At 37.2% G+C, this 9497-nt stretch overlaps 1 protein-coding gene across 2 annotated transcripts; it reads right to left on the bottom strand.

Moving 5' to 3' along the window:
* Positions 1 to 2752: 2752 nt before the first annotated feature.
* Positions 2753 to 8464, bottom strand: LOC135467935 (BLOC-1-related complex subunit 7-like). Of its 2 annotated transcripts, none has more exons than XM_064745871.1 (6): positions 8431 to 8464; positions 7217 to 7354; positions 6691 to 6753; positions 6445 to 6488; positions 5507 to 5527; positions 2753 to 4972 (listed from the first exon to the last, which is right to left on the bottom strand). In XM_064745871.1, the coding sequence occupies exons 2-6, from the start codon at positions 7334 to 7336 to the stop codon at positions 4921 to 4923; spliced, it is 300 nt and encodes a 99-aa protein (XP_064601941.1). In that variant the 5' UTR covers positions 7337 to 7354; positions 8431 to 8464; the 3' UTR covers positions 2753 to 4920. The 2 variants fall into 2 exon arrangements, with proteins under 2 accessions (XP_064601941.1, XP_064601942.1); XM_064745872.1 differs by having other exon boundaries at positions 7217 to 7349.
* Between the last annotated feature and the right edge of the window lie 1033 nt (positions 8465 to 9497).

Here is a 9497-nt window from a genome sequence, read left to right as displayed (position 1 = left end):
ATTATTTCACATAGACTACTTTAATATTGTATTTCAATTAATAGTTTAAAGTTATTAAAGTGAACATAAAGTCAGCCACTAAAGCTGAGTTAATTACTAAAGTAGTATTCCAGAAATGTTCTAAAAATTTTTTTTTCAATTCTACACCGCTTATCAACAGAATAAATAGCAAACAATCGTCTGTACCTAGCCACTCATTTGGTGACGCCATTTTGTCATGTTATAGCTACCTAGCGTAACGTCACAAAACCTAGTGGCTCTCTCGTAAAATCGGTATTAAATAATGTGACAATGAGAAAATACAAACAAAAATGACTGATACCCAACCAACGACTATCAGCTCTGGTCCGTGTTCAAAGGGCCGCAGTTTCTTTTAATTTGGCACGCGGCCAGGGAGATGTTCATCGATACATGACAGCGTCGTGTTTTAGCAGTCCTGCTCGTCTTCGTCCTGCGTGGGTGTAAGCATTTGGCCTCGCTGGCTGTATCGACTTCAGGGAATCTATTCTACCCCCATGAAGGAATTTACCGAAACAGCAGGCCATTCTCATTGATAACTAACCCGTCATTCAGATTTTGGGATGATATTTTAGTAGTATATCTGACTTTACTATGGAAATTAATGCAAAGTCATAATATTTTTCTTCAAGCAGTGATGCTCCGGAGGCGGTTTTCTTGCCAGCCCACCCAGACAAGTTACTGCTGCCTCCTGTTCAACACATACGCATTGTACGCGTGTGGTTCAAAATGCATCAGTTTAACACTTAAACTAATTTACACTTAAATCCAATTTATTGCTATCTGTCTATCCACTACAAGAAACCACACTGACAATCAAGAGCTGACAGGTTTTTTGACGCGACAGCCAATTATCACGTGACGGTTTCAGGGCTTGTGATCGATTGGCGAAGTTCATAAGGGCTTCTACAACATGGCTAGTCGGAGTGAACTGTCCGTCAGTGCCATATTCCCAATGCTGAACTTCATCTTCTCGGCTTTCATAACTGTATAGAATTTTTTACATATTTTTCTGTGATAACTGTGTCTTACATACTATGCCTACATAGCGGCAGACTTTGCGTTTACTTTAAATATAATTGCAAAAATGATAAATATTTTCCATGAATGCAGATATTCTGTAAGACGGGTCGGATGTTGGGAGTCACGTGACCACTCTTTCGTGTCTAAAACAAAATAGGAAAAAGGTCACTTTTTGCCACTTCCCTAGCGACCAGTAAGGCCTACAACTAGGCCCAACAAAATAACGTCACGAAAGCTTTGCTTAAATACTCAGACTATCTGGAAAGCGGAAAATTCTACAAATCCAACGGATACAAGATGGCTGACAGCGATTCAAAAACAGGCATTTTCCTGTGCAATAACTTTGCGAGGACCGTTTTCTCCACCCACGCCGTTTGTTACTAAGCAGATCACGTGGTCTCTAGCTTCCGATCCGTCTTACAGAATATGTCTATTTTACATATTGGTGCAGGCATGTAGGCAAATACTTTAGCATGTGATTACGATCATAAATACGTAAGTGTATAACTGCAAAGGTTATATTAATTCATTTTGTTCAGCTACAATACCTAGAAAGCTATGCCTAAATAACGGCGTTTGCAGTCTATGGAGAGACGTGATCCAACTACATCAGTTACCCAGTTTGACTTGATAGGAACCCATCTGCTCCACAATTTCATGATTTAGAATGTCTTGTTCAAGACTGCAGACATTAATCTGACTCAAGCCGAATAACGGTGGGTGAAAAGACGTCATTAGCAAGGCCATAAAACTCAGACTGACAAATATCATCTATAATAGTCACCATTGTGATACTCTTCAAGTACAATGTCATGTTGCAGACACCACACTGGAGATGGCCAGAGAAAATAAAGTTAGGTGTTGAGAAACACACCCAGACATATCATTCTGACGCAACAGGGTTTGATGTTCTAACAAACCGAGGAAACCACTAAGGTCACTTTAGCGAAACATTGCAAGTCAAATTTCTTGTGACTTTTTACGTAAAAAATGTTGTATAGCTTACAGGACAATAAATTGGCTTACAAAGTCTTGTGAAAGTGATCCCAGGCCTTTGGCAAGTTAGTGAAAATATTTCAATATTAGTGAAAGACAAGTGGCCTTCAGTGACCATTCATCCAGTGTGCAAAGGGTCAAATGAGTGTTGCTGATTATTGTAACCATGGCCCCCCACATGCAGTAATAAGGAGTGGGGGAACAATAACAGCTTCAGTTACCATATAACTCCGGGTAGTTATTATGCTAGTACTAATTAACTAGGTTGTCCTGTTGCAGACACCAGTTGAGACATGAAACGGAATTCTTAAGTTTTGACACCACAGGTAACACACTGCCTGAACAGGGAAGGAAAAAATATTTAAAAAAAAACATAAAGGAAAAATCATTCAACCCATACCACACAAACAGTAGACCTATGCACCTGTGCAATTACCGCTATATATACTCAGGAGTCGGACATTATAAAATCGACATTGCGTTATTTCGTCAACTTTGTGGCATACGAAACTTAAAGAGCAACTTTCAGTGCAATTTATACACCTTTTTCTTTTGAAGATAAAACTACACTGGTTGGGTTGGCCAGTTTCAGGGCTTGACAAAAAGTATAATTTTATTAGTCTACTGAGACCCTCAAAATATGCTTAAATAAACACCATACAAACATGTTAAAAGGTGGAAAAATTAGTGCACTACAAATAGACAAAACCATAAATTTCCAAATAAGCATCTTTAATCAAGCTATGCAATGACGTGTATAAAGGCACATTGCTACATGTATGCTCAATTACATGTGTATCTCTGAAGTCTAGCCTTATATATGAATGCATGTCCATCACATCACACAAATGTTGAACAGTGGAAGATCAAAACAATGTGAACACATGTACAACAGGACTGTTTTCACAGGTGAGCCTTGTCTATGTTTACCACATCTTAATCCCTCAGCATAAGCTATTTATACAGTGAGCAAGCAAGAATAAATGTCAAATGTTTTATCAACATCAGATGTACTAACGTCATAACACCACAAGTAATTTGTAAACTACGTCCAGAGCTGATGTGGTATCATATGATTGCATCCTATAAATAAAGCGAAAATATTGTCTTCCCTGTTTCTAGCTTTGTTGAAGTTTCACAGGCATAAATTAAGCAAGCAAATATTATGACATTTATGGACAAAACAGGAACATCAGTATTGATCAGAATTCAACATTATTCTCTGTAGTTGCACAAGGGTTTTCTACTACATATACACTATACACAAGCTGACAATAATGACAATAAGAAAATATCACACTTAATTATACAGCTTCTGCCTTGGCATATGTTGCATTTGATTAACTGATTTGTGTTAAGACAATTCTGAACTCTGCAACATATAATTGGCCAATTTGGTGTTCTTGATTGACTGTGGAAAGGTCTATCTGTGTGTGATCTTGGAGGAGGACAAGTGATTTCCTACAACCACAACCACCTGAGCAGCCCAATAACCACTACGGAACAGTTATTGCCGATCAAAGCCTCGCACAAACCTCCCTTGATGTCACTGTCCTGTTTAAAAGGTGCTTTTCTAGGAGCAAGTTGTGGTTAGGTGTGACCTCAGAAAGTGGCAAATGGCAAGTTTTGAAGTGATAGCATCATAAGCTAGTTGAAGACCTACCTTTAAGACACATTTTAATTTTGCAAAGTGATTCGGAAAGCCCTGGATAAATGTTATGTTTTTTTTTTTCAATCCATTCAGAGGTAGTTTAAATATCCTGGCCCTTATTTATACAGCAGACGGCTTCAGCAAACTTCATTAAATGTGTATATTCTACCAAGGTAGAAAAACATCAACTTCAACAGGGCCACACCGAATTACCTCCCTTGAGGTCACTCTCCCGCTGAAAAGGTGTGTTTGGAGGAGAAAACTGTGGTGATGTGGGACCTCCGAGAAAATGTTTACACTGCCAAATTTCCAAATTAAAGCGACATAAGCTAGTTGAAGACCTAATTTTAAGACAGATTTTAATTGTGTAAATTTATTCAGAGAGCCCTAGATAAACATTATGTTTTTTTTAAATACAACTGGAGATAATTTAAAAATTCTGGTCAAAATATATACACTTAAGTTGAAAAAACATACATTGCAATTAAACATACATTGACATTTCTATGACTCTTAGTCTTACAATATATGTTGTTACATGCTGTTGCCTAGAATAGCTTTGATACTGTCATGATATCACCAACACATTGCATGTTTTGACAGGCCAGGTCCCACTTCTCGCAGTTTCATGCCTCAAACATTAATCTCACGTTACGTCATAGTCGCCGTCATGTAAAAAGGGAGATAATTCAGAACAGGCCTAGTAATATCTCTGGACATTCCTGTGATTCTCAACACCTGATATTGTCTTTTCTTATGTTCTGTAGCCTGTCACTGTCATGACATTACATAAACATACTTATCTTTAATAGATGAGGTCCCACTTCTCGTACTTTTAGGCCTAAAAAACTAATCTTGCTTTACGTCATAGTTGTTGACATGTAACAAGGGAGGTAATTCAGAACAGGCCTGTTGGAGTACCACATATGGGGATGATGGAAAACGACATGTTAAATCACAGTGAGCAGATATATCAGACTTGTCTACAACTATGGACATACTGTGTGTTTTTCTTAAGCACATAACAGAACTTGCACCCCGCCCACTTAGTCATGTTTACATAAACACACACGCACAGCTTAACTGCCATGGAGTTATACACCTCCACTGGTCAGCTCTGGCTGTCCACAGGAATGTACCATACATTGACGTGCAAAATACACCACCGGTAGTCTCCACCATGGCAACATGTCAACAGTGTGAAGAGGAGTTATTTCCCCTGAGAAAACTGTTCATCGCAGTATTGTCTTCAGCTGATCTTGAATGTTGTCCAGGGTATCCATACTGAAAGAAAACCAGAAAGTCACTGCAGACAAATATCTAATAATTAAGTGTATACTGAGTTGTAACAAGGATGTGAGTAAGCGCTTGTTGTACTTAATTTTTCATATGACGACCCAGGAGTCCTTAGAGTGCATGTAATGTGCCTCCTTGTTGCAGGACGGATTTCCACTCTTTTATCTAGTACTGCTTCACTGAGACGACTTACCGAAGGCAAGCAAGCCGCACCACCCGAGCCATTATACTAATATGGGTCAACCAGTGTGCAATATTGAACAATTCCCATAATGCTGAATGCCAAGAGAGGAAATTACAACTTCCTCTGTGACCCGACCCAGAATTGACCCTGGATGTACCAGATGCTTTACCTACTGAGCTATTTGGGCCAATACAAGGGTATGATGTCTTGATAATGACCTTATTTTCAGTGAAAGATTATACAATGTACAAACCAACTTTACTGGAGAAATAAAAAGATATGTTGTATTGTATACACAAAGAATCATGAAATACTTTTGGAACTTTTAACAGGCTTACCTTCTTTCAATTGCTTCCTCTCTTTGAAACGAATAACAGAAAAGAACAAAACATGGTAAGATTATTTGGGTGCACATTTCAAACATTTTTATCAGTACTAAGTTTAGTTTTTATTTCAAATACTAATGTCAAGATTTGATATTGGACAAAACCAGACAATTCTGCAGAGAAAATCAAACTATTTTTTGTTGATTTTCATCACTACTATCACTGACAAATTGGTTACAGCCCATTTTGCATGGACACAGCTGGGACAGAGATAGTGTTTAAAATCGGCTGCCCAGACAGTTCAGTTTCCTCCAGCCATAACCACACCTTCACTGCATAAGGTAAAAATTCTTGAATCCGGTGTTAAAGAAAAAAAATCAGTCAAAATTACCTGCAAACTTTACACTTGTTCAGATGAGAAAATACTTCCATAATATTACACGTATTGTGTTAAACAACAGTTAAATGAATAGCAAATTAATAAACTTTTACATAATGGGTATATATATATATATATATATATATATATATATATATGTGTGTGTGTGTGTGTATATAGCATAATGTTAGCTTTAGAATCAATCTTTTTTAAATATGAAGCCCTTTTCCATCCATGAATGAATTCATTTTTCATGGGAATGTATGAACAAGGTCACAAAAATAAGTACTGTTTACTGGTGAAAGTAAGTTGAGCAACATTCTTTCTAAGATCCAATATCTATGTTTTCCAGCACTCTCAAGGCCTATTCAGTTTAAGTAGAAATTTTTACGTGGATATTATTTCATACCATTTATTAGTCCATTTCAAACATAACGCAATGTGAGGCCAAGTCTTGGAAAGCGTATCAACAAAATTTGTCCTTATCTTTCTAGAATTTTGGGGTTCAGTAGGAATCACCATGAACTGGAAAAAAAGTGATCACTTGAACGGTCATCAAAATAAAACTTACTGGAACTGCAGGTGTGATGTGATCAAGCCCATCTTCCTCAATGCCTGTCAAAATCAATCACTAAGAATCACATAAATCCATTAATTTTTTTGAGGTTGAAGTACCATATGAGTTGATAAATAGTTCAGTATTCAAAAAGATGTTTTAGTAACAATTAACAGCTGTGAACAAGTGATCATAGAATTTGGGGGAAGGAGGCAGAAAGAGCAGTTTTCTCCATCAATTGAAGAATGCAAAATATGTTACCTGGAGGGAGTTCTGAACAGCACTTTCTTGTGATGCAAAGTTTTTGGCAGCTTGAGCTAAAAGCTGAAAAACAAAAGTAACTCTGATTGACAAATTGTTCCAGACATCAATGGAAACACACATAAAGCATGTAAAAGTTTTCAGCACTTCCTACAAATGGCAATTACAGATATGTATGTACAAAAGATAAGCACGTCACTGCTAAATGCTACTAATCCTTCCATAGACAAAGAAAATCACTGAAGAATTTGCTATATGGTTCACACTGGGATTTGAACTCTGATTTCCACATCCAAAATATAGCAGCATACCTACTCAACAGAAGGAAAAGTCCCACTAACTATTGCTAGTATAAGCACTAAAACACTGCTCCTATATATACACGTGTAAACAAAGCTATTTTCCTTCCTTTCTTTTGTTTTTTATCCTCGGTTGTTCCTTCCATATTCTATCAGTTTTCCAACCACTTTCACCAGTAAACAGTACTTATTTTAGTGACCTTGCTCATGCATTCCCATGTACTGACCTCACTCGACCTTGACCCTCGTACAACTTGGCGCGCCAGGCTGCCAAGGTCAGTCACGGCAGCATCAACTTTTTCATTAAGTCTGTTTTTTGTCTCCTGGTTCCAGTTTCTGTGTGGCATGATGGTCACTCACCTGATCTGTCAAATACCAAGGTGCACAGAATGAAGACTCAGGCACAATAACTCCATGTAGTACATGATAACTTCTTTTAAAAACTTTATCGTGTAGGCTTACAGATATTTTAAATTGCAGCCAGCAGTACTGTAATCTTCTAATCATTTGTGACATTTTGTCTGCTCCTTTGAGTCAATATACATGTAAAATTAATACATAGTTTCTCTTTTCTCACATGGTCAGTACATTTACCTCTAACGAACAACATATCTTTACTTTCCTACAAAAACTGAGACAAAAGTATAATTTTTTGCCATCCACACTGCGAATATCTCTTAAAAATTTGAACAATTAGAGTACGAGTATATGCCCATAATCTTAAAAATGAAACAAAGCCCAAATCTTTGCATCTGCTGGATTTCACTGAAACTAAGTGGATGTTATTCACTCCCTAATTTCAACACCATACTTCGATCTTCATGATATTTATAATGTTTTCTTGTGTACATTTACTTATAACACACACTACATGTTTTTGTACTAGTTTGGCTGTGTATATATATATATATATTTCTAAAAAAAAATTACTGCATAGACTGGCCTCAAATTTATTTCAACTAGCTCCAGTGTTTACTTAATTTGTCATCATGTCAAAAGCTAGTTCTAGTCAGTCAAAAGCTAGCCATTCCGACTAACTACATGCAAAAGAAAGACATAGCCTACGCCACAACCAAATGGCTTTGTCTGAGCTGGGATTAAGAGACGTCTACATTAATCCCAGGTCTGAGTTTTGAGTGAAATCGTCATCCATAGTCATAACTGTTTAGGCGATTTGCTCGTCTGTTTTTCTTTAAGATTAAATGTTAATAAAATTATCTCGTCTGTTACTTGTACGACACCTAAACACGCCTTGTATATGATGAGAGGTACATGTAATCACGCCTATTAAACAATACGGTACCAGCGCCAGTGCAGGAACGACGGAAGAATTGACAAGTGCCTCTGTTATGTTTCAGTTTTGCTAAATCGTGTTTGCGACGAGGAGACATGTACAACTTACAGTTTACATGATATACAGCCTGATGCACTTCAAATATACCAGGTTTAATCCGGTAGATGACTGTACTGGATATATAATAAATGTCAACAGGAAACTGTAGACTGTAACCGCTTTAAGGATACAAGAGGGTAATAAATTTTACCATAGATGTATTTAACGAGCCGGAGAGTTGTCTCCCTTGACCCATCGTACATTTTTGTGCTAAAGAACTTCCACACATGGTTCATTTTACGATCACAAACTCAATCCACAGCAAACAGAAATCTTTCATAAGCCTGCATAATGCATTGAGTAGTATTCTCCTGGGTTTGGAGTTCGCAATACTGGACTTGCATGGCGAAATGCTGAAAAATTGTGAGGTTTCCAGGTAAAAGTAGACTATAAACGAAAGTAAGCATAAATTTTGTAAATCTTGTAAACGTATACATACAGGCGCATTATTTTCTGTTCAGACAACACCGTATGCATATTAGTCTCTTTTTTAAAGAAGTAATAACTGCAAAACCATTTGTAGAATTTGTTTGCTGCAACTATAGCTTTACATATATTACAGCAGCAAACCTAGAAGCGGATCCAGAGCCACACGAATCTGAATCTCTGCGGTCAGTATAATCGTGCGTTGTTATATAGCCTGGGTAACTGTACATTGCTCTAAGTACATTTAAAATAACCAATAAGAATTTACAATATCCCTCTGAATGCATGGATTACGCGGTCACTGTTACTAGTACCGGTACATGAAACTATTATATATAGGCCTACTCTTGTTCCCAGCCTCATGGTTGTCTCATTCTAGGTCTGCTGAACATTAAATGCCTCATACGAGACTGCATTTACTAAGTAAGTGAATAATACATCAGGATCTGAGAGATGCTTTTTAAATTTCCATTATAACAGTTTTGGTCTTTTGTCCAGGTTAGGCCTACTTGACATATCGATTGGCGATTGTATTGGATTTTCAGTCCGGGCACTCCTCGTTTAAGTCGAAATATTAAAATCGCCAAAGTGCATTCTATAGGAGTAATTTTGCTATATTCAATCTTAATAAACGTCTAGATGTGTATGGAGAATTCAGTATACGTTTGACTTCATCATGACTTACGATT

The sequence above is a fragment of the Liolophura sinensis genome, chromosome 6 (genome assembly GCF_032854445.1).
Source record: "Liolophura sinensis isolate JHLJ2023 chromosome 6, CUHK_Ljap_v2, whole genome shotgun sequence".
NCBI classification, from domain to species: domain Eukaryota; kingdom Metazoa; phylum Mollusca; class Polyplacophora; order Chitonida; family Chitonidae; genus Liolophura; species Liolophura sinensis.
Note: the sequence above shows the minus strand (reverse complement) of the source record. Positions and strands in the feature narration are given on the sequence as shown.

Excerpts from the sequence above, each read along its gene's own strand:
- LOC135467935 (XM_064745871.1), bottom strand. The coding sequence starts at position 7,336 with ATGCCACACAGAAACTGGAACCAGGAGACAAAAAACAGACTTAATGAA. Across the intron at positions 6,754-7,216 it reads GAGGGTCAAGGTCGAGTGAG|CTTTTAGCTCAAGCTGCCAA; the intron begins GTCAGTACATGG and ends TTTGTTTTTCAG. Across the intron at positions 4,973-5,506 it reads GAGGAAGCAATTGAAAGAAG|TATGGATACCCTGGACAACA; the intron begins GTAAGCCTGTTA and ends GTTTTCTTTCAG.